This window comes from Nasonia vitripennis, chromosome 5, assembly GCF_009193385.2.
Source record: "Nasonia vitripennis strain AsymCx chromosome 5, Nvit_psr_1.1, whole genome shotgun sequence".
NCBI classification, from domain to species: domain Eukaryota; kingdom Metazoa; phylum Arthropoda; class Insecta; order Hymenoptera; family Pteromalidae; genus Nasonia; species Nasonia vitripennis.
This window is the reverse complement of record NC_045761.1, coordinates 24,981,534-25,007,059: the sequence shown is the minus strand read 5'-3', so window position 1 is coordinate 25,007,059 and position 25,526 is coordinate 24,981,534. Positions and strand designations below refer to the sequence as shown.

General features: G+C 42.6%; 2 protein-coding genes across 3 annotated transcripts in view; one reads left to right on the top strand and one right to left on the bottom strand.

Annotated features, from left to right (window-relative positions):
* LOC100170395 (mucin-like) overlaps positions 1-13,724 on the top strand; it is a 28,459-nt gene extending 14,735 nt beyond the window's left edge. Inside the window, exons 3-6 of one of the 2 annotated variants that reach the window (XM_016985499.3) lie at positions 4,976-5,058; positions 5,674-7,966; positions 9,457-12,387; positions 12,464-13,724. In XM_016985499.3, coding sequence (XP_016840988.1) covers positions 4,983-5,058; positions 5,674-7,966; positions 9,457-12,387; positions 12,464-12,800 — 5,637 coding nt within the window. In that variant the 5' untranslated portion in view covers positions 4,976-4,982 and the 3' untranslated portion in view covers positions 12,801-13,724. Of the gene's footprint in view, positions 1-4,975; positions 5,059-5,673; positions 7,967-9,456; positions 12,388-12,463 lie in introns of those variants that run through there. The other variant, NM_001130052.1, reaches the window with a different exon arrangement.
* A 111-nt stretch (positions 13,725-13,835) lies between these two features.
* On the bottom strand, positions 13,836-19,248 carry LOC100678266. The gene is made up of 6 exons (XM_008209407.4): positions 18,604-19,248; positions 17,834-18,214; positions 16,880-17,139; positions 16,518-16,799; positions 16,052-16,436; positions 13,836-15,281 (listed from the first exon to the last, which is right to left on the bottom strand). Exons 2-6 carry the CDS (start codon positions 18,209-18,211, stop codon positions 14,871-14,873), a joined length of 1,716 nt encoding a protein of 571 aa, XP_008207629.1. The 5' UTR covers positions 18,212-18,214; positions 18,604-19,248; the 3' UTR covers positions 13,836-14,870.
* Between the last annotated feature and the right edge of the window lie 6,278 nt (positions 19,249-25,526).

Here is a 25,526-nt window from a genome sequence, read left to right as displayed (position 1 = left end):
AAACAGTAGAACTCACGAAGAATCATAACGATACTTAGCATAAGCAGGTACCGAACGAGAGCTGCCTCTCTTTCTCTCTCCCTGCAGGTTATTCAACTCCGGCGAGGAGAGCTCTCTCGAGCCGCCGCCGAGTAACGGGCCCCTCCGCGACGACGTCTGAGACACGCGACTCGCCGAGACCATAAGCGCTTACTCAGTGAGCCGTGCGCTTCGAGCGAACACCGCGAGTATACTCGAGAGCTGCGCTTTTAACCCCCGCGCGTGTGTACACGATTTCTTTTCGAAAGCGATCGACGAGTAGTTTTCTATTTTTTTTTTCGTTCTTGCCGTGTAGGGTGTATCGTTGTGAGTCTTGAAGTGATCGGGTTACAAGTTTCTAGCTTGTCATTGTTTTAGATACGAGTTTATAAAGTATAATAATATAGAGTCTTGCCGGTGTTTCGGGAGTTTGGTGAGACCGGGAGTGCGCGTTTTTTTTTTCGGGAGTGCCTTGCCAGGCGAATGTTCAGGTTTTTTTAGGTGAGTTTTTTTTTTAGTACTGAATTATTAATTTCAAAGATTTGATCTTGATCGAGTAGACGAAGTATTGATGTACCTCCTATAATGAAGTCGAATTTCGATGACACAAATATGTGCGCGTAACGGAACTTGCATACCACTGTCTCTCATTTTGTCTTCGATCGTTGCTAAAACTTTTTTAACGAGTGAATACAGACATCAGAATAAAAAATAGACCATCTCCTTGGCTCAATGGAGCATGTCTGAATAAAAATTCAGCAGCGTCGCGTGCGCACAGTGTATCTCGAACGATCCGGAACGATCGCGGTTTCGGATCGCGAGACCGGCGACCTCGATTTTCCGATTTTCTACCCCGTGCATAAAAGATACGCTTCTCCGATTGTTGTTGTAAGACCTGCGGCAGTTGGAAAAATTAGACTATACACGAGATAAGACATTTAATTCTAAAAATTTACACAAATATCCGATTCTCTCCAAGAAAAAATCTCAATTGTTAATCCACCCTCTCATCCCATATGCATCCCAACGAAACCAGAAACATCCTTTGAAAAGTCAAAAAACGTCTTCCACCAGGTAAAAAAATCCTTCTTCCTTCTCAATTTAAAACCCAAAGCTCGCGCAGCTCCTGTGCATTCTCGATCCCTCAGCGGAATTTATACATATTCCAGTCTCAATCCCGCGCGCGGTCACGGGCTGCCGAGGTGAATTTGTTCCGCCTACAGTTGGCGTTTCCGGAAAAAGAATACACCTCGACCATATATATACATCTAAGTACACGCGGATCATCCTGAGCAGCGGCAGATGCCTATCGGCAGCGCATAATTAATATGGAAATTCTGCCCGCGATTTTTCAGCGGCGATCGGTGTATACACGCTGTCGATCGTTGCTACTGTTGCAAGCTGCTGCACCGGTTACCGCTGGATGCCGTTTCTTCTCGTACACGGCTAGTTAGTTATGGTTTGAAATTCAGATGTTATCCGCGCGTCGAACCGTCAGGTGCAATTATGCGCAAACTTACCTCGAGGTAGCTGCTTCTTTTCGTAGTTTTGTTTTTCAGATAGCGAATCTACGTCATTTTTTTGCTCTGAGAGCTGAATTTCTCGTCTTGTGCCTAACAGTTTATCGAATTCTTCGATGACCCACATTTGCATAAGTATACGAGTAAAGCTCAGATCGGTAAAGAAAATATCGTTAAAGCCAACTACTTTGCTTTTGCGTTATTTTGCACGAAATTCTTTGGAGTCATTCGGATAGTTCCGTTATAACCACGCCATAGCTGTACAAGCGCCACGGCAACCAGAATAGACGATTTCTTAATGGTAATTGCCTGTCATCGCCATAAAAAGGTGCTAAGCCTCTCGGTTTCTCGATTATCGAATCCCTGATCCTGAACTTGACTCTGCTCGTAAATTATTACGTAAGAGCTGTATTTTTTTCTTCATGGAAGCGATGCTCTTTAATTATGGGTTTATCTTATCGTAACGTTGGGTACCATTATGTATTTTTGGTATTATGGCATCCAATTTATTATTTTCCGATGTCGAAACGCCGTAAATAACTTGCGTTTATGATAATGAGATGCCTAAGTTTGAAACACGTTTTTCTCATAACTGTATAGTCTAAGATTTTCATGATAAATCGACAGATTGATTGGTATTCATACGCGTACAAATATTTTCATTTAAAAACGGTTCTATGAAAAAAAAAGAAAAGATGTTAACTGATCTAAGTTTACTTTCGCAAACGATATAAATCCGCTCAGCTGTGCTCTTCGTTTCAGTAAATTAACTCCTATAGAAGAAATTGCGCGCTCTAATTAACGGTTGTTTATTGTCGTTACGTATGTCAAGGAACACAATAGAAGAGCCATTTCTTTACAAGCTTCAGTATCAAACGAAATGGGTTCTGGATATGATTTCTGAATGCACTTACATGCCTTTCATGCAAACGTTTGAAGAAAGTTTTGCGTAAGAAAAGGAGTATCTTACATTTTCGGACTATGAATATTTTAAACATGAATGATTATCTCAGGAGGTACATTATGCATACGAAAAAGTGAAATCGACCGGTCAGTCTCGAATCCATCCTGTTTTCAAGATGAATATCTATTATTATTCGAGTAAACTGAATCGACGTTACCATAAGAAACAAGAGCGGCTTTCTGTAACGATCCACAATTCTCGAAATCGTGATTTCAAAATTCGACCTTAGCAGATACCATTACCCACTCGCGCACAGCTTACGCTTTCCTTCTTCAATAAAAACCCAACGCGCATTTATTCTTCATATTCAATTTAACCCCCTGATCATCATCATTTTCAATCCAATCCAGCAGCCTACGAACACGGATCATTAATCCTCGCCCGCGCATACACTCATCCGCGCGTTTATCGTGCGCGTCGGAACACGCCGCGCGCACGCGATATGCACGCATGCAAAACTAGAACTCGCGTATAAGCCAGAATAAGAGAGGCGTATACATGTGTACAGCAGGTACCGTTATATGCAGGAGCGACTTATACGCGAGAGTGTCGAGCTGGGCTCCCTGCGCGCGAGTGCGCGTGGAACGAAAAAACGCAACGGTAAAGAGGCGCTCGTATGGATGTGCGGGAATGCTCTCCGAGGAAAGGCCGCGATTAGGGACGGGAAGCCGAGTGCGACAAGTCGTCGCTCGGCGACAATAGATTATAAGTGCCATGAGAGATTGGCTTTCGTTCTCAGCTCTAATGTTGGGATTTTTCAGGCTTTCGTTGAAACAAAAAACTATCCAATTATTATAACCGACTCGTACCGGAGCCGATCCTTCCAACGTCTTCGCGCAGACAGTCGTAAAAATTCCTCTCTTCGTGCGTAGCCACGGCAAATCGACTAACGCCGATGGCGTCTTTCGTGCGCAACACATCACACGCAGCCTTGCCTTCGAAAATCGCGGCATTCGCATTCGATGGGCATCGATAGAGCAGCCAAACGGGCGCGTGCCGGGAGTGCAAAGATCGAGACGCGCGCACATTTCTGTATATATATAGGTCCTTGATCCGATATTGCGAGGCGGTATATATGGAGAGAGACAGATCGGTGGAGGTTGACTTTGCGGCAGGTGCGTGAGCGACTTCGGCATTCGGAATGGCAGTTTGAGGAACTGCTTTTGCTCGGGACAAGTTTTATGACCCGGTGATTCATGACGGCGATTTGTTGTTGTTTTTTTTAATCGCTTTAAATTAAATACATAATGTGAAATAGATTTTAATCAACCTGTTTGTTATACCTGTCGAAGCATCCATATTCATAAATCGAAATAAACATAATAATTATTGACAAGGGGACGTGAGGCAAATATTCAAAACGCACGAATTGTTCATGCATAAAGTTTTCCATTCAGTAATTCAGGCCTCAAAACAGTATGATAATACGAGTGACGAGTGACAATCAATTTTTAGCACTCGAAGCTGTACACAAATGAAATCGTTCCCTTCAAAACAAAAAGTTTGAAGCATTACGAAATTCCAACAAAACTAAATAATGTCCCCGACAAATTGCTTAATTACTCTTTATTTATCCCGAAACAAAACCTCGTGCTTTCTACTTCCATTCACTAAATTTCAGTTACGTATAATACTCGTGTAGCGAAGTTTCAGTTTTTTGCGCGACTCATTAGCTGCGCGCACAGGACAATTATGATCATTTCAATCGCAATAACCACATCTCCTTTGATACTACCGAATTCCAGTCGCGTTCACAGTCTTACCCAATATACACTTGCTCTCATTTTCCCTGGCTCGTAAAAATCATGCAAATCCGCTTCGCAAGATTCGTTTTCGTTCGTTACAAACACAGAAACTAGTCTCGCAAACGATGATGAGCAGCGGCACGTCGAAGGCATACGAAAAAAAGTAATATCTCTCGAAATCGGGTCGCGACGCCGAAAAATGGAAAAAATAAGTTTCGTCATACAGAGCACTTGGAATTCACGTGGAAAAGAGTCTTTACCGCATAGACATGCTGTGGACGAGTTCTTATAATGCAATTGGGTAACTTCACGTTTTTCGTTATTACGCGCTTTGATGGAACGTCGCGAGGCGTTTGTTTATAATGAGCGATACGTATGCCTGCGTGAGACCGAGATTCACGTAACGAGGGGAAGTATAAGTTAGTTAGCTGTACGCAAGAATGAAAAGCGATGCACGTGCCGGGATTATGTGCTCGAACGCTTTTCTAAATGACGCGAAATAGCGCCAGTTGAATGGCATTATGTCAGGAGTTGTTTTTTGTAGGCCTTTATGTAAGGGGACGAGGAAGAATCTCGTTGGCGGATATATTGTTTATAGTTTGACAAAAAGGCAGTGCGTAATCCCACGAGACATTTAATTGATACGAATAGAGATTCTTATATAATATAATCAGAATCACTGTGACTACAGTTTTAACTAATTTTGTACTTTCTTTTGTTTGTTGCAGTGTGAAAATGTGGTTCAGGCTTGTGACAGTGACGATCCTGCTCGCCGTGGCGAACAGGGGATATGGAAGGCCAAGGGATCCAGGTAAATATTCTTCTTTCTATTTTACTACCAAATTACACTGAATTGAACCGTCATTCTTTTAATTTTGTTTTTATACACCGCGAGATAATACAAACCTATAAGAACTCAATTTCGCGCTTTTATAACACTGTCATTACAACACTACGCACGATGTGTTTATACCTCGGCTGGGATCCTCTTCCGCCGATAAACCCATTTCTCCAGTCATAACAACGCCTCCTAATGTACACTTAAAAAATCAGACCACGCACTCGGCAGATCTCCCAGAATACAGCTCGAGACCACCGCGAAACTGCAACCTTCAATTAACCCTCGGCTGTGCCGTAAATCCACTTCTCCTGTAGCGAAGCGAACAAACACGAATTTTCGTTCCTTTACAATTACAGAACACAGCTCGATAGCCAAGAAGCACTTAATAACCCATCGAGTCAAGTAGCTCTTCTCGGTCCCGTTATAGCAAACTTATAAGCCCGCCGTGCGTGCCTGTTCAATATACTATATATTACACACACACACACACATACACGTACCCATATACGATACATTACTCCAGAGAAGCCAATGGATGCCGTTACGTCATTAAAAAATCTCACTCTCTCGTTTATGGTTTTGCAGACCCGTTGGACAGCTCGCAGGGAGCACAGCTACAAGGAGCGGCGGCCTTGGCGAGCAGAAGCGGAAGCAGCCCCGATAGCAGGTATATGACGATGACGTCGAGGCAACGGCGAACGGCAGCTTCGAGCTCGCCCACGTCCTCCAGTCGCAGACGCGATATCAGTATTACTAGCGTTAAGTTAGGTAGTAGTGCCGGCTGGCAGCCTCGAGCTGCGGCTGTGTTTCCCAGCTTGAGCTTCGACACGACCAGGAAGAATTATCTGCCTCTAGGTGCCCTGTCGCCAGCTGTTGAGTCGAAGCCCAGGGTCAGAGGTAATCGCCGGTCGATCGGTAAAAGCGTGACTACCTATCAGAATCCTATGGCGATTCCCTTCATTCCTTCCCCGCAGATTTCTACACCTATCCCTATTCCCGTTTCGGTTACTCGGAGAAATGATGATAATAAAGTCGTACGAAAGATCGTTGCTAACCAACTCTCCACACCCAAGCCTATCCCTGTGTTCATGTCCCGGAGCTTCGACTCGGAAGCTTGTGGCGAGCGAAAGATAGCGTCCAGGACTCTGGTGAAGATCTTGCCGCAAAAGCTCAAGCCGGGATACAACTTTCGTAGGAACTCGACTCTTTACAAGCGTAGACCAGAGATCTCAGGTGTCCAGTTGAAGAACTGGCCAAACGAGGCCTTGCAGAATGTTCAGGATCTGTTGAACTATGAAAAGTACACGTCCTTCATGGACGAAGATATAGAGGACAAAAATAGGGTAACGTTGATCGAGAAGTCCAAGATACCGATGAATAGTCGTGAGCCATCGAATAAGAGTCCGGAGATTCAACCACCGGTACGCTGGTCGAAGATCCCGATTGTGGAGGCGGAGCCGTCGTCGAACCCTAATGATCGTATTGATGTGGACTCGACGATGGAGATCGACAGTCTCTTGGACGATTTGGGAAAGGACAGGATAGTGCCGATACCACACACATCGTCCAAAGTGTCTCAAAATACTGTTGTCCACATACTTAACGCTGGGTCGAAAAAACCCAACGTGACAGTGGTGGAACAACCGATGAGCGTTAAAACCGCGAGTAAAGTTAACAAGACAAAAACAGCGAGCACAAGACCACCCCAGAATGTTCATATTATGTTCATGGTTGACAAAGATGAGTCGCAGGCTGGTAACCAGACGGTAGCTGATCAGATACCACCAACAGAAATTCTAGGTACCGATTCAGATTGTCCTACCATAATGATCAATTCGATAACGCAGATTAATAACACGATTGAGAGCAAGGAGGGGTGCACAGATTTGAACATTGTCATCAACTCACACGTTCTGAATACCAACATATTCAAACCTACTGGTCAAACGATCCCAGCAGGTATCGCTACTCCAGGGGTGAAAGATCCTTACGGCAGTAGTCCTGGAACTCCACCGAGTAATTATCCGAGTTACTCGCCACCTAACAATTACTATCAAAACAATAACAATTATTATGACGGCGGTAAGGATCCTGCGGGACAGGTCCAATCTGACGATGTCGGAAGTTCGGGATTGAACGAACCTCAAATTTCTACTTTTGAAGTTTTCCAAGGCACCCACATCAATGTAGGAGGTAGCAGTCAACCAGCCCAAAATGTACCAGCTGATGAAGACTCCCCTGGTTCTGATGATTCGATGGGCAATGATGCCGATGGCTCACCTCTGTCTGACCCTGACGAGGGCACTAACGATGTTACCGGCACTGGTCCAGAAACAAGTAACCCTAGCGATGACGTTACGTCAGACAGTGGCACCAGTGCAGCTGGAGAAGAAGCTCCACAGGCTGCGGCATCTGAAGCAAGTACCGAGGTTGGACAGGCCTCAAATCCAATATCATCGGACATTGTTACTGGCCAAGCGAATGGAGCTTCACCGGTAAATCTACCCAGTCTTCCTAGCGCACCTAATCTACCTGGCGCAAGTCAGTTGACGAATCTACCTGGATCAACCGGTGGGGCAGCTGACGATGACGACGAGGACGATTTAATCGAGGCTTTGTCCCCTGTTAATCTATTGGATTCTATATCCTCTGTATTCAACTACTTCAATCCTCTGAATCCCATTAACTACGGAATTTTCGGCATGGCAGTCGCACCATTTGTCGCCTTTGCTGCTGGAGTCGTGGGTGTTGCAGCGTTTCTTTTCCCTTGGGCGTTTCCGGGAAGTTTGAATTTTGCTCGTGGTTGGGATGACTCCAGCAAGGTAAGGATAAGATTCAATCCAAGCCTGAGGGACGTCGTGCACAGCTCGATTCACAAGTACAGACATCTGAACGAGTGGAAGGGTAGAAGAAGGAAGAGGAAGAGAAAGAGATGAGTTAGCGGAGAGGATCGAAGAGGGATCCTAGAACAGACTGCTCACGATTTCGCGTCATCAATCAGTCAATTTTGTGGAGGTCACGGGGCAACGCTTGTTGCTGTCAATAAATTCGTACTTTAGCACACTAAATTTTTATAACCTCTATGAAATAATCGTATAAAGCTTAAATAAATTATAAAAATTTAGCGTGAGAAAGAAATTAGTATTTAATTTTAAAGTTAGAGAGTAGTATTGGGCTGATAGCTAATATAACGTCAAGTAACAGCTTCGTAAGAAATCATGTATCACTTTTTAAATAAATTCCATTCTTATTAACGTTTAGAGCATAAATTATTATTTCATTAGTTAATATTAGTTAAGTTAAGCTGTTAGCTACATGCATTTATTATTTTATTAATAACTTATTTATTTATTATCTTCTTTATGCGATGAAACATAATTACTGTAATTATTGTAAGCATAAGTAAGCCAATCGACTTTAGCTAGGGCAGGGGATATTTAGCGTGCAATAAAAGTTCGGAACGAATATCCGTAGTTCGATAATGTCGTGAGCCAATAATTTTAGATTACATTTATTAACATTTTTTTTATAAAAATAATCTACAAATTAATTTATGGTATTTGTACAATAAATTATTTAAAAATTCGGCGAACTAAACAAATTATGTCTTCCACTAGATAATCCTGGATTTCATTCATCACATCATGAATCTACTGAAATCATTCTTTTATAATTAAAAAAAGTCTTATTTATATTCTGAATAAACATTGAAAAACATTACTACTACATTTATTTCCTCGTCACCAAAATATATTTTATTGTAAGTGCATAAGTACATTGCGATTATCATTTTATTCATTACAAAATAAGCAATTGTCATTCTACGTCCTTCATAAATCCTCCTTTCAAATTACCATGATTGTAAGAAATAAAAAGAACGCCATCTCAAAAACGGTTGATCACTAACCTGTATGGCCTTAACATTAATGCAACTAAAATTCAGTGTCCTTGCCTCTGTTTATAATTCTTGTTGAGTAAAAAGTAGCTTTGACATACATGTCAGAAAGCTATTTATGTAGGCTTGGAGATAGCTAGAACGCTAGCATCGTAGTTTATATATACGAGTAAATAAGCTCGTCCCCGATACGGAAGAGCCTTATAGTTTTTAATTCAAGTTTAAAATCGTTTTTGAATCTATAAGTATTTCAATTTCAAAAGCAATAAATAAGCTCAAAACAAACAAAATTTAGTTTTTAAATATTTTATTTTATATTAGATTAGAGGACTAAAATTGATGTCATCATGTAATTGGCTCATATAAACGTGTTTTTGACAAAAGTGTGGTTTATATAAGAATATGATAATCAATTATGCATCGCAGAGACAATTTAAATCATTCGTTAACACGAAATAATTTTTATTTTGCAGGCAAGAACGGCCCCGCGAGTTGAAGAACATCCAGAATATGGACCAATCGCTGCGCACCGTTGCGACTCAATTACTGAATGCTACAGCGAAACGTGACGACATGGTCAGAATACCTGAAGAAAAAATCGTTACCATTGAAACTCCCATGCAAGTCGTCCATATTTCCACTCGGGTTGAAGACACCGCCGCTGAAAATAATCAAAACAAAGAGGACGAATCCAGTCATATGAAATTCGGTATTCCTGTAAACTCAAAATTCGGTCACTTTGAGATATCAAATCCTGGACACGCTATGGCATTGACTGAGGAGGAGATTGAAAGAGAAATGGCCACAGCGACAACTGGTGCGCCTAAACAACAGCAACCCACTACAGCTAGCATGCTGTCTACTTGGATACAGCTGTATCCACCCGCGACTACGACTGAAGGTAATAACGCACCTGAAGGCGCAGCTGATATCCAGAGCAATCAGATACACTCCACGACAAGTACAAAACTGCCGTCTACTAATTTTAAACAAACGTCAGCGAATGCAAAGCCTAACCGAAAGACTGAATACAAGCCTAGTACATCGCCTGTTGAAAAGACTACTGAGCCATCGATTTTAACCACGAAAATTGTTAAAAACGCAAGTACAGCTGGTAGCACTAATTTTGTCAAAGTAAGTACAACTTCATCACCAACTTCAATCGAAAATGACGTCGAGGTAACGGAGTCGATTGAAAAGAAACCACAGAATCAGCGCACAACATCATCGACTTCCGCAACTTCTAAATCTCCCACTAAGAGACCTCCTACGAAGAGTAGCACTACGCCAAAACCAAAAGTTACTACTCCGAAGAATCCCACAAATAAACCTCAAAAGGGTAACAATAATGCTAATAGGCTCAAACCTTTCTCAACCAGAAGGCCTCCAGTTAGCAAAAATGAAACCGTCACAAGCATATCCAAAATTGAAAAAGTAACTCTCAAACCAGCTACGTCCTCTACTCCGAATCGTACTGAGAACACAGATAGACCGTTGTTTGTCACCAAGATCAAGGCATCGGTTCTAACAGATACTCAGAAGTCCACAACAGCCAGTCCTACTATGAAACCGATCCAGACTATATCGTCAAAAACTAACTTTTCTAATACGGAGTCGTCAAATACCAAAGTTCCTACTCCTACTCGTGTAAATAATGTCCTTAAAGTTCATACAAAGAAGCCTGCCGATGACACTACCAAGATCGAGATACAACCAATTCGTGTGAATCCTCCGGTATTGACCATCGAAAAGATTGGCGATATAAACAATGATCATAAAACTGACATCCAGGATCCAGAGATTCCGGAGAACTCTAAAATTGACCTTAAATTTGATTTCGATCCAAATGTAGAGGTGATATCAACATCGATCGAACCGATAACGTCATCAACGACGACAAAGAAACCTCGCCCATCAAACAAACGCAAGAAGAATAAGAATCGCCGTCGCAGACCAACATCCACCACAACTACAACTTTAGCATCCATTCCGTCTGATGAGGAAGCTGAGACCTCGACTGATGTAGATAGTTTAGATCTCTCATTAATCGGTATTCAGGAATCAAAGATTGAGCCTGAGTCCAAAGCACCTCCTTCCAAGAAAAAGAAACCGAACCAGAATACTCAGGTCCAAAAGCCTATCGGTACGCAGATTTACAATTTCTTGAGCCGTGAAGTCATGCCCAGTGTGGGAGTCATGTCTCTCGTAGGTTTAGGTCTTGGTCTAGCTTCATACTTCCTGTATCCTTTCGGTGGAGTCATTGCACGCAGAAACTATGAAGTCGAACCTAATTACAAGTACAATCTTGACGAATATGGTGGAAACTATGGTCAGAGCGAGGAAGAAGTACTCTCCAAAGTTTACTCTGGTATGACCGGTGGTCAGCACCATGAAACCAAGTACAATCCGACTGTCGCCAGTGAGAAGAATCCCAACTACTACAGGTATACAGGAGTAGATCAACCACACCAAAAACCCAAACCACAGCCACCCACTAGATATCCAACTGTCGCTGCTAAGAAGCAAGGAAATCGGGTGATTTACAGACCGGTTGAGACGACATCCTACGAACAAATCTACAGAAACAATGATGTAGCGTACAAGTACACCGAAGCACCAACCACACCAAACTATTATGAACGCCAGCGACAACCGACCGACTTCGTACCGGCGATGGGTAAAGGGGGAATCGGTAACAATCGGCAGTTCGTTGTCGGTAACATACCGAAGGGATACTCTAGTGGAGAGGTCGATAAAATGCCAGAAGTAGTACCGATGCAGGATAAAGTAGACGTCAACCTACGGTATCAACCAGATGAGAACGGCTACGTTAACGAAAGCTTACCACCAGCTCCCATGGCCTCACCTACTCCAGAGCCTTTGGGATATCCCGCGGCTTTGATCTCGAAAGTCGGCGAAGATCATCCCGCCGAGGTTTACGAGGAGGTCGAGATAAACCCTACCGCTTTGGCAGTAGAACATGGTCCAAGGTCATTAAGGTCGCTCGAGGATGATTCTGAAGTTAAGTCACCGGGATTGACATCTGTTCACCGCACGAAAAGAAGCATTCTGCCAGACATTGCTGGATCATTTATTCCATTGCCGATTCCGAGGTTCAAGTCCTCGAGAACCGAAAGAAGCTCTGTCATCCAGGTGATACCGTCGAAGAGCGAGATTGAGAAGGAACGCAAGCAGGAGGAGCAGGAGGAGGACTTGAGCAATGAAATTTTGGATATTATTGACGAAGCTTTACCAGGAAAGGAACATCACAAGAAGAGGCACGACATGAAAGATCAAATAATGAATAAACAACATGTGAAGAGTGCTGAACCGACGAAGTTTTCATTAAAGGGAACAACTAGCACCACTACATCCACGACAGCTAAGACTGCAAGCACTCCTAGGTAACTTATGCGATTATAATTTATTTTAAAATGATCAGTTTTTTTAAACTTTGACTGATATAATTTTTTTTTTAAGTAGCAGCACGACAACTACTAGTACTACGACGACAACTCAGAAGAACGAAAAGCAAGCTCCTTCAACAACAACCACAACGACAACTACGACGACAACGGCGCAGACACCCACAGAACCCGATTTTGTAGATCAGGGTGAAACGACACTCGATTGGCGTGATGAAATCAAGACAACAGCTAAACCTAAACCTCAATCGAACGGAATTGACATTTTTGGCATAGCCAAGAGGATAGCAGAGGTCAAGCTGAGACTTGGACTGACTATCCTAAAGCACGCAAGCGAAGGTTTTGCTAAGTACATCGGACACATTCAGAAGAGATTTAACGGAGAGGAGTAGATCATGGGATGTAAATTTGGCGTCGTTTCATATTCGCTAGCGTTTTATTGGACGATGAGCGATTAAATAATTTATTGATGGATCGATTGATCGATCAATCGATCGGTTGATGAATTAATTTGATAGAGCTTTGTGATTACGATAGTCGTATAGATGCTTCGTTGATTATACTCATCGGTTAAAAAGAAAACGAATTCCAATAAATTAGATTGGCTTCGCACGTGCATTATTCGTATGAAAAATGAAGTAGTAAAAATTGTAAATCGTTAAAAGTTTCTTAAGCACAAAGCTCTATTGAACGTAAAGCAGTACTTAAATAATTGATTAATTAATTATGAATCGTGAATAATTAATTAATTGATGATATTGCGAATGGAAGCATTGCATTTCTCTAAAAATAACGTAGGCGTATAATTATATTCTAATATAAAGTTATCAAAGAGATTACTCTAAGAGCGTTAAGGATTAATAATTATGTTATTAAAAGTATTATAAAATCGATCAAAAGATATAATTGGATTGCTGATGCCAGACTGGGGTCGCACCATGACAAGCTCGAAAATTCTTCGGGATATAGCGTGGGTAATAGATTATATTTTTCATATATTGGAGTTCAATCTTCGCACGACTCTGAATACCACGGTTGATTGTATATTATCTAAAATAAGTTTAAGCTATCGCACAATACATTGTTGTCGATAAATAGTCAGAAAAAAATGATAAAATTTTGTATTATCACGTGACAATGATACATTAATCTACATAATACGTTTTAGAAAACTCATCCATGGATAGACGTAATTTTCTGAAAGTAATAAATTACGAATACTTCAATTTCTTTCTCAAAAGAAATATTTGCATATTTTAAAATTAATTATAACATTTATGATGTAAATATAAAAACGACTCAAACTTTCTAGAAACGTGTTTTATTCTTTCTCACACATAAAATATTTCTTGTATAGTCGCTATATTGTTCACTACATTGATAATAAATAATACGATATAAATAATACAATATATATTATAAATAAGTGATAAATAAAACAATATGTGTTGTGAACTGGATAATTAAATGTATCAATAAAGAGTATAAAAAGAACAAGTAAAAAAAAATTGTACAAAACAATGAGAGCTAATTGATTAAAATATTAACACTTAAGCTTTGGACGCTGCTGGACAATTTCGCCTTTTTGTACTATTTACAAGTTGTCGATTAAGTTACGATTTCAAAGAACATAAGCAGATATTAAGATCTCTAAAAGGTTGAATGCAACATATAATTTTTCCCATATAAGCTAAGCAGATTCATCTTTCTATGATAAATTGAACTGTTGAAACTTGAATTGAAATGATAACGATTCAAAACGATGGAACTGTACTATTTTAATCTGAACACAATACCATTTATGGCGCGTCGACAAATTAATCAATAATATATCATATCTATCATTCCAGCTTAAATATTTTTCGTAAAATAATAGTCTATTATCTAGCAATAAATGAGTATAAATAGCTGCATCTCTTATTAGTAATTTTTCAGAGAGTCTTAATATTGTCATGGTGTATAATGAAATACTTTAGATCACAATTTTCATTCACATTTACAATCATTTTCGCCGTTTCGGCCGATTCTTTTACCTAAAAATTAGTTTGAGTTATTTTTAAGCCAAAAATTAAAACAGCTTTTGCGGCTATAACAAATAATAATAATTGATTGCTCTAATAGATCATCAAACTAATTTATCGGGTAGGTACCTGCTTTATCAACCGTGAATTTCTTTACCAAGCACATAACTGTTCTATCGGCATTCGAGATTTTGATACCTTATAAGGATAAAAGCAGCGATGACTGTTTTTAAAGAATTTTAAAGAAATAAGTAATCTTTCTAGAGCTTTCATGCAGTTCGTCTAAATAAATCTACGTGTAATACTTTATGTATTTGAAAACTATAGGAAGAATATTCAATTTTCAATTCTTAACGCAAGACTTAACCATCTCATTACCTCTTCCTGGATTTGTCGAATTTCAAAAACATTCTTCTCAGATCATTGACATCTTGTAGCCCATCAAATTCTCCGCCTCTGTTTTTTTTCAAAGACCTCCTTAGGCAACCTGAGGAACGACACGTCCGCCTCGTCTCGCTGCTCTGCCACGTTCCTCTTCCTCCTTCCCAGCATCATGGGTATCATCATAGCCATGGTTGCTGGTAACATACCGGCACCAACGGCTGCCAACACAGCCGAACTCGAGGCACCACCACTTCCGGTGATGGTGTTTCGAATCGGTCGACGGTTAATCATGACACCGGAGGTCAGGGGTGAAACGTTCGTAGGGGCTTTATTGCTGCTGGATTTTTCCATCTCGTATTCTTTCTGGCTCTGATCGACTGTCTTGAAGGTGCGCTCGACCTCGAGCAAGCCTCCGTGGGATGTCGTGGTGTTCGTGCCGTTTATCGAGGGGAGCACGGTTAGTCGGACCTGTTGAGGGTCAATGGAATATTATTGAGTATGGAGATCATTGGTTGTGAAATATGCGATGTATTTTTTGGGCTGTACAATGCGAATCAGAGGATATCTCTGTCATAAGCATATGCGAGTTTTTTTTTTTAAGAACATGCAAATATTTTCTTTTTGGTGCGATTTGTACAGCCCAAATTGATTGATGTATATTATGATGGAAAATAGTTGTTTTATGCCAAGCATACTAGCATGCTATTAGATAGTTGGAACATGCAGCTATGATTTTCTTGCAGCTCTTATTTGGTATTTTTCGTTAGATATATTTAATAAATGGTTTTGACTGTTATATTACGATTAATATGTTATTGCTAATAATTAACTCTAAGTTTCTAAGTTATTGAATACTTCCATGCACGAATATTCAATCTAGATGTTATTTTTACGTAAAAACTTACAATAACTGTTAGTGTTTTTGAAAAGACTCTCAAACGAGAATATTCATAAGAAACTGGAAAAAAATTCATGGTACAATCAACGATTACAGAATACAGCTCGTCTGCGTTATAACTGTGAAATTTAAAATTCGCTCGGATAAGTTCTCTAAAAAGCTGCATAATATTCTCTTTACCGTATATTTATTATCCTAAAAAATAATCCTAAAGCTTTTAATATTCGGATTATTATCATGTAATTTGGCTCCAACGGACTGTTCATTTCTTACACCTAAAAAAGCCTCATCGGCAATTCAAGAGTCCTTCCAATCTAAATCCTCGATACCCCATTCTCACCTGCCTTTTCGAGGTCACGGCGGGCACGTGTTCTTCCTCCTCCCCTGTACTACCCAGTGTCGCCTGTTTTTTGCTCTTCGCCCCGTTAGCAGTGTTAGTGCTGACAAGAGCATCCAATTTGATGGATCTCTGCCTAGATTTGGAGTAGCCCCGATTAGTCGACAGTAGGACCCACTGCCCATCACCGCTAGACGGATGGTTAGACGGATGCTCGTTGCTCGAGGGATACTGGTACTGCGAGAAGTGAGGTCTGTCGTAATAGCCGTCGTTGGAGGGTCTGTTGTTGTTGTTGCTGAACTTGTTGCTGTGACTCGGGAAGTCGTTGCGGTCGTGCCAGCCAGATGGCTCGCTCACGTAGCTCTCCGTGTGGTGAGTGTAACTCGGTCTATGAATAAATTGCAGAGATATTTTTAGAACGAAATTCATGCAGGAATTCTCGTAATCGTAAGCATGAATAATAGCTCACCGCTGTCCAGGTCTGTCCCAGGAGCTGCTGGGGAAGTTGGGAGGTGCGTCGTCGGTGATGATATCGGAAGACGGGCGAGAGGAGTCTCCGTAGCGGTCCCAGGAAGGACGCTCTGGGGGCCACTTCTGAGCCTGGCTTGGATTTTCCTCGTACTTGTCGATCGCCGGCGGGTACGACGGTCGATCCGATTGCTGCTGACCTGGACGAGGACGGTCCTGCGAGTACCAAGGCTTGTTGGATGACGCAGGTGAGTTGTCTTGCCAGTGCGGCTTCTTGTTTTGCCTGAGGACATCATTGTTTAGTATTTTCTTCGCAACTAATGAGGAATCGACACTTTTGGACAAAACGAACTAAAAGCTCACCAAGGCTTGCTGCTACTGCTACTCTCGTAAGACGACGATGGTCTTGGAAAGTCAGAGTTCCAGGGCGGTTTGTTGTAGCTGGGCTTATCCCAGGGTTTCGAGTCCGGCCAGGGTCCCTGAGTCGTTGGATTGGCTTGCCATTTGGAAATTTTGCTCTTGGACCAAGGTATCGCCTCCAAAGTCACCCACCCGCTGTTGCGGTCTTCGTGCGAGTTAGCATTGTAGAACTTGTGCCGTTTTGTCGTGTCGTTCAGCGTCACCTATCGTGATTAAATTCGAATAATTACACAAGAAGAATATTCTAATCGCTGCACTAGTAGTAATTATTAACCTTAAGATTAGCGGCTTCATTAAAACATAGGTTAATTATTCGATATCAAAGCGTAATGACACTGAAATGCAATGACGGATCAAATTAGATGCTTTCATAATGCGCGAAAAAATCCAACTCTGCATAACGGTGAAAAGTTTTTTAAGTGTTTTAAGGAGCTTAATCAGAATCAATCTGACGAGAAAATTACTGCCTTTGTACATAGACCGCGCACGGCGTGCTCGCGGATCGATTGTACTTATCTGCGAGAATCGCTGATACATGAAAATAAATAGTCACGAGCGAAAGGGCATACATTGCAATTTCCAGCGGGAGAGTTATAACCGCAATAAATTAGACGAGAGAGCGGAGAAGCTTATCAAGACGATTCATCGATTTGACTTAAAGGGGTATTAAAGTGCCTGTTTCGCAGGCATTAGGCTGGAATTAAACAGCTAATGCTTCATCGTTTTCTGCATTTTTAACGCGGTTTTTCCGCCTCGTTTCACTTTGGCATTTTAAACGCTCGCGCGTGCAAAAATCAAAATTGCTCGAATCACCATCCATTATTGTACACCCTGATAGATTTACGTTTCCCGTATGATCCTCTCGATAACGATATTCTACAACTATAAGATCCTCACCGTTTCATCGCGGAATCCATCCTGTCCGGTAGCATTCCTCTCGTGCATGTCGCCGGTCTGCGGCATATCCAGTCCCTGGCCCTGAGTCTTGACCTCGTCGCCCTCTCCATCGTAAGGCGGTGATCTCTCGGTCGTCCTCTTGATCTTACTGGCGTACTCCTCGAGGAAGCGGTTGAGGACGTCGGGATCGAAGCTCGCTTCGCGTCTCAGGGCCGAAGTGGCACCGGCGACGTCGAAGGAGCGACGATTTTCGCCGGGCGGGCGGTCCTTGCGCAGATAGAAGCGCGACGAGGCCGAGCCGGTGTTGATCTGGGCCGAGGCGACGGCGAGGATCGACAGGACCAGCAGCGGCAAGCACACTGCTCCCTTCGGCAGCATGGTCTGCAATTTACGATAATTTGTGTAGTTTTTAGAAATTAAAATTTTTTTTTATTTTACGAACGTGCTCTAGTTAAGTGGCGGTGGAACTGGTTTTGGTTAATCTCGCAAGAAAGTGATGGAAAGTAATGCATAGAAGCGGAGCTATTAATTAAATTCAAGACTGTCCGTTTCACTTGCGCTCTTTCGCACTCACTACTAGAGATTATATTCTATCTTTCCGCTCCGTTAAGTCCCGGCAAATTTAATCACCTTGATTCACAACCGATTTTCCAAAGAACGAAATCAACTCAAGCTAAGAAACTACGTGTAAACATTCAAAAGACCCACTCCAAAAGCGTCGCTTAACACACTCGAGACCACCCCCTAGAAATGAATCTCAGATCACTGACCGTCAACTGGCTCCTGACCGTGAATCCAAAGCTTGTCCCGCGCGCTCGCAGTCGTTACATAAACGCAAAGGACAGTGTCAGCAGCAGCAGCAGCAGCAGTTTCCTCGGCTCCTCACGGTTCGCGCGCGCGGAACAACAGCGGCGTGCGCGCGAGGGTGGCGAGTGAGAAATCGCGAAACGAGGGAGAGAGAGAGAGAGCGGCACTCTTGGAGAACTTGACCTCGACTGTTCAAGGTCCGAGATGGCTCTGGCGCCGGAGACGTTGGCCCCGTTTGCTTTTAATCTAGATCCCCACCTTTGAGAGAGCGGCGCTCGCTCGCGACTGCCGCCACCGCTGCTGCTGCTGCTGTTTCTACGGCTAGGTACTGCTATACCAACACTAGCACACCCGTCAGCCTACTCGGTCCATTTTACATCTCGCGCGAATATCCGCGCGGGCTCGGCTCCGGTTACTCTACAATGCGTGTGTGTGCTGCTATACACATCGGAGAAATGTTTTTGTTTTCTGCAGATAGGAGAGTGCAGCAGTCTCTCTCTTTTTGCGAGTTTTCTATTATTTGTTCTTGTTACGCGATGGGTGGTGCACAGTGGATCGTTTTGAGGAATTTTACCGGGGCCGAGTTATAGCCTTCTGTTTGATTTTCAATTTTTTTTTCGCGATAAGTAGGCTAGTTTTTCAGCTCTCGCTTATACTCTTCGCAAGAAATAGAAAGTAAATGGCGTTTTCCCAGTGATTCGGCACACAATCGCAAAACGGATATTTAGCGGAATCACCAGCGCGATTCTATATAGGCGACCGGACGCACTGCGTTATAGATACATGTATACATAAAACGCGAGAGAGCAGCGGCTATATCCTTTTTCTAATTCGCTCTCGCTCGCACCGATTATCGCGATTCTGCATCTGAGGCGAATGACTGCATATACTTTTACCCGGGAAATCGAACGCGTTTTCGATTCTCCCCGCAGGCGTCGATTTTTTCCTCCGCGCACGCGAGAGATAGTGAACTCGATCGCGAGCGCGTTTTCGTTTTCACGCGGAATATCACACGAGAAGAGAGAGAGAGAGAGAGAGAGAGAGAGAGAGAGAGAGAGAGAGAGAGAGAGAGAGAGAGAGAGAGAGAGAGAGAGACTTTAATTGGCGAGGCTATAATATCGGCTCTAACGAAGAGATGAGGAGCCGAGATAGCTGAGGATAGTTAAGCGATGACAGGGAGCTTCGATGAGAAGTTTTAATAGATCGGTGTACGACGAGCGTGAGAATCAAAATCCGAATTGACAATTTTATTCGACGTGTAAAGTATAAGTTTCTTCACAGAAATTACTATATTTCGCAGAGAAAGCCCAGAGTGGAGAAAAAATTTCAATCGCCAGCTCGATAAATTGACATTACGGACAAGCGGCTAATATGACAATTAATCACTCTCGGATTTCGCATCCTCGATTTCACGGCAGATTTTCATCAAAACAAGGGCTTCCGCGGCTCACCGGTCGTAAATTTCCTTCTCGCGAGATTCGTCGCTTCGCGCGCACTATCGCCCAGTTTCTCAAAAGCGTATTATCCGAACTATAAATCTACGACTATATGTATGCGAGTATGTGTAATGAGTTGCCGACTGCGGTCCATTAAAAACGGTTTCACTGCACACATTTGACGCTGCTCGTCATCGGCTGACCAGAGAGTTTCTCGCGCGGTCGTCTCTCTCATCCGTGTGGACTTCAAATCGCGTATATTCAGATGTGTGAGTTTCTCCTCCCGTTCGCTCTTCTTTTTCTCCTCTTTGCGAGGCAGTGTGCTTTCCAAAAGCATCCGATTTCAAGCCGATGAAATTCTAAGTCGAGTGAAATCTCCGGCTGTCGCTTCGAATGCGAGCATTCTACTGCTCGTCATGCGCGGGATTTGCATTTTCCCGAGGGTGAATTGAGGATAACTCGTGTGCTTTACGTATACACGTGAATAGTCGAGTTTCAGCTTTAACCAAATTTATGCGAGATTTCAGAGATCGGGTTAATTGACTTTGCATAAAACATTACACGCTCTGAGGATCTCTATGTAAAAAGGTCGTCGAGTAAGGATTTCTTCGATAAGCGATAAATATACATCTTTCAAAAAGAAAACAATAGCAGCAACAGCGAGAAAAGTGTCACGCAGTTTTACGAGTCTAATAAAGTTTCAACATCAAGGAAGATGAATAGAGACAGAGAGATGTCTTTCTTCTCGATTCCTCGGCATTAACAGAGTGTAACGTCAAAACTTTCCAGGAACCAGATAAAAATCAAAAGCCCCGCGCGCATCTCTTCCTCTCTCGCCTCTCTCGTCGCGAGTAAACAGAATCTCGCATGCATCCATTCTAGATAAGGAGGAAATGGAAAAAATTTCGAAGCTCGAACTATTTATATACTAAGAGAAAAAGGAGAAAAAAAATGGAGCTCGCGAGAACGACGAAAAAGTACCAATTTCTCCGGGTAAGCGAACAATGGCCAGTAGCGCTGCAATCGTAAATCATCTCCGTCTCTGTTTCTCTTTCGGCACTGCGCGCACTGGCGATGGCATTTTCTCGTCCCACTTTCTTCGGCTCACTATTTAAATCGCAATTACGTGTAAACTCGCGCTGCCGCGCGATAAGCTTCGCGCCTAATTTTCCAGCTCAAGGCGAGAGAGCTGAGCACACGGCGTTTATTATGAAAATTAGTCGCGTCCTGCACAGCGCAAAATTACAAATAACGTCTGCGATGCGTAAATCAATTTCATTTTTACGGTGTCATCTCTCGTAGCACTGTTGCGATTTGGCGAATAATAGTAGGTGTTACGTAAAATACGGCATTTCATTGCCTCTAATGAATAATCACAGTTATTACGATGCGGAGAAGACGAAACAGGTGGCCGCATTCGAAAAATCAAATCCTTACCCTAAAATTACGCGAGCGACGTAAAAATTAGCGGGGCAAAATTTACGAACGATTTCCAAATGGTAATTACACGTCCTCTCGTAAAGTCAATTACCGGCTGACGCGTATTTCATAAAACTACAGTAACTTTGCGGTGTATGAAGATGCGCTCGGGAATTATTTGCAATTTCGAATCGTTATTGTTTCTGACCTGCAATTACGCTATCGAACCTGTTTCTCAACGCCTAGTTGCAAAAAAAGAGTAGCCCAGTATAGCGAAATAGTATCACTATCACTGCGCAGCGGCGGCCTCGCTAAAATCGGTTACACTCCGGCGTCGCCACGCGTCACGCGCTAATTATCACGCGCGCGTCGTCGCATCATCATCATCGTCATCCTCGCGCTTCTCTCGCGTATATACCTTTTGTCAAAATCCTACTTTCACCGTTTAACGGCCGCGCGGGGCGCGCGGTGCATCGTAAACCGATCTCGCGCCGCGGCTCCTTCTCTCTTTCACTCCGCCGCGTGTAATATTCCCCGCTCGCTCGTCTTCTCTACGCTCCGCACACCTTTTACTCTCTTTTTCCTTTTTCTCTTTCTCTCTCGAGCGAGGCTTTTTGCCGACGGCTTTTCCTCGCCGATGAAAGGAACTTTCGGTACTTAGAGGAAACCAGGGTAAGCGAGATGTATCGCGCACGGGAGTGTCGCCGAGGATTTTTGGCTGAAATAATCGAGGAGTGTACTTTTTTGCGCTGATTGTACGTGTGTAGATACACAGAAGACTTTCGCGGTGGGATTGTGGGCGATGAATGAGGTTACTTAGATATTCCGGGTAATGGGATCAGCGAGTTAATGCACAATTATGTCACCGAATGATTAAATGGCGTTTTTCACCTTCTGATATGCTGCGTATCTGCTCGGGGGGAAGATGTGGGATTATTCGTGGGGGAACAATGTGTAAACAGAGGAAAAATGTTTGATTAACGCACGGCTAAGTTGCATAAAGAGTATGGTTGCGGATGTGTGTGTAGGTATATAGAGGAGGGATCAAAAGGAGAGAGTAAATTAATCTTCGAATCGCCGTGACTAAAATCCGCTAACTGAAATTGCTGAGAATCACCATCATTATGTACAGTATGCATTTAACGGTAATGCGATTTTCAAAACACGATTCGTTTCTATATACACCGCGTCTATAGTGAAACGGCTTTTTTCTCAAAGTTACGACGGATTACGTGATATTTCGATTGGAGATAAGGAACACTTTTTTTACCCTACTTCGAATCAAAAATCAAGCAACGGTAACGAGTCTTTGATTGTCGCACCGAAATGGCGAACAATAGACACGCAACAGAGTCGCGAACCACAATGTCTCTAGAAGAAAAAAATATAGGTCTTCGTCACGACAGCAGCCGATCCTCACGACTAGCGAAAGCATCTGTTTCCTACAGCCTCCGGTAATTTTCAATCTCCTTCGCGGGCTTTTTTTACCTATCGGCTGCCCATTGTTTCGCCTCATTTCCCGCGTACAGCCAAAACAGAGTCACGCCGCGAGTCGATATTCGCGGAAGCTGTTGCTGACGCTCGCGCGAGAGTCGCGCCGTAATTGTCGAGGACTAGATTCGGCCCGGCGGCGGTGCGGCGTCTCTCTTTTCATCCTTTCCGTTTCCCTGCGCTAAATTTCAAAGTCTTTTCGTCGCTGCGACGGTGTCGATGGCGCTACGTTGCGCCGCGAGATGATTAGCTTAAGGCCATCAGGCTCGGCTTATTTTTTTGTTGGAACATCGTAAATTTTTTTCAATTTTCGAGGTAAGAATTTTAATTTTTCCGATCATTTTTCGACCTAAATAGAGCGATGATTGTTGTATGCTCTAATTGTCGAAAAAGTCATTGTCGTGAAATATGAAGCAGTTGACCGTTTGCAGTCAGCTGGGAAGAATTGCGGTTTTTTTGCGTCGTTGAAGAAAAGTTTAAATTGAATCAAGTTTGCTGATTAAAATTGATCACTTATCGTACAGGATGGAAGGAAAAAGTGTTGTAGTTGACTTTCTTTTGCGTATATTTGTAATAATTAAATGACGCACGAACTTCAGAAAAATATTGAACAAGGCAGAGAATTAAACCAATCATACGTTAAAATCTCGTACAAACGCAGATCGACGTGATTTAAAAAGGACAGGTTTCTGTCCAACTCGTGTATTACGCCTGAATCTTTATTAATCTCGTCGAAAATATGGATTTAATTGAAAAGGACCGAATTAACGAGAGAAACTCCTCGGTGTTGTAATTAGCAGCGTTATCTCCTGAAAAATCTTGTCGCAACAACCTATTTTACATTCCGTTGAACTACCTCCTATACGTTTCACAGATATACGTACATTTTCGAAAAAAGCACACACTTAAGGCTTTTCACTCCAACAAGGAAGAAAATTGAGAAACTATGCAGGCGTTTATTAAACACATGGTAATTAACTGGAAGAGCAGACCGAGCGATTCTGAGATTGTCGCTCTTGAAAAAAAAAAAAAAAAAAAAAAAAATAAGGACCTAGGTCGGGAGAAAGCCGCCAAAGTAGGAAATTTCGTTTCTTTTCTCTTTTCACAGACTCGCACGTCTGGACTCCTTATTGTTATTTCCCACTTAAGATCGTTTACCCGATAGTATGTAAACCAAAGCTAGACCTATTTTTTCACGCTGCTCTTTCGGTAAGGTTATCGCGATCTTTGTTTATTTGCTATTGTGCATTACTAACTACTTTTTAAGGCCACGTATAAATCATCGCGTATCACCGTACTCACACAGAAAACAAATACTGGCAGCAACAAAACGATTCGCAGGTTACCATCACCGCGTCAACGACTCGGTCGACGACTCGCGGCGATTACGGTGCGCGCGGCACGCGCTCGCAGTCGATTACATGGCTCGTCCTTACAGATACAAGCCGAGATAGAAAGAGAGAAAGACAGCGGATTATATCGGGGCCGACGGGGTTAAATGTAAATTACTCCGTGAGTCGTAATTTAGCTCGTCGGCGGATTTTTGCGTCGCGTGAAAAACGCGATGGGAAAGGTGCGCGCGTCCAGGAGGAAAAAAAAACAAGGATCGATCGCGCGCGGAGCGAGATTACTGTTCTTCGGACGATTATTTATGCTCGTATGAGCAGAGATGGGAGGCTTGATTGTCGGGACCGAGGAATCGCTTAATTTTAGGTGCTTCGCTAGTTGTTGGTTAAACTGTTATGCTTGTGATAAAATAATTGATTTAATTGATTTTTCCAAGCCATCAATTAATTTAAATGGGCAGCACGTTACTCTCTCAGCAGTTGAAAATTTAATCAAGATATTCTCACTAACCGGCCATACAATTTCACGCAGCAGTCGCCTGTCTGCATTACAATTACGAACGTCGTGTAATTAAATAATTTCGAGTAACTAGAACGAGCTCAATTTTCTCCCGAGTGATCATTGTTTTTCGCAATAAAAATATGTGTCATTCCGCGCAGTCCGAAGAAAGACTCGATTTCAATCAGCAACCGATCGAAACCCATCATTAACCGCACAAAGGAGACTTTACGACCGATACAGCGTGAAATGTTCTAAGTACGAGTTTATAATCGAGATAAGATCTCATTCGACGCGAAATCAAAAGAGAAATTCTCTCGGCGCTGACTTGAAATTAAAAATCCGAGGAATAATATAACTATACTTATTCGCTATCTCGGCAAATAATATAAATACCGACGCGAGGCTAAATTAAAATTATCCTCGCACACGGAAGGACATCGCTTTTACGAGCGGGTGAAAGTGTGCGCGGGATTATGAAGCCTATCATCCGATAAGGGAATGAGAGATGAAAATTTTTCGCGTCGCTTCGTCATCTTATATGCACCGATTTCGCTTTTAACATAATATCCCTCAACCGTAAAGCTCGTGTATCTCTCGTATCGACATAACGAGCTACACCCACACGAAGAATATAACGTGCCCTCCTGTATCCATACCTACAATCTCTTATTCCTCGGATCTCCTCTCGGCGA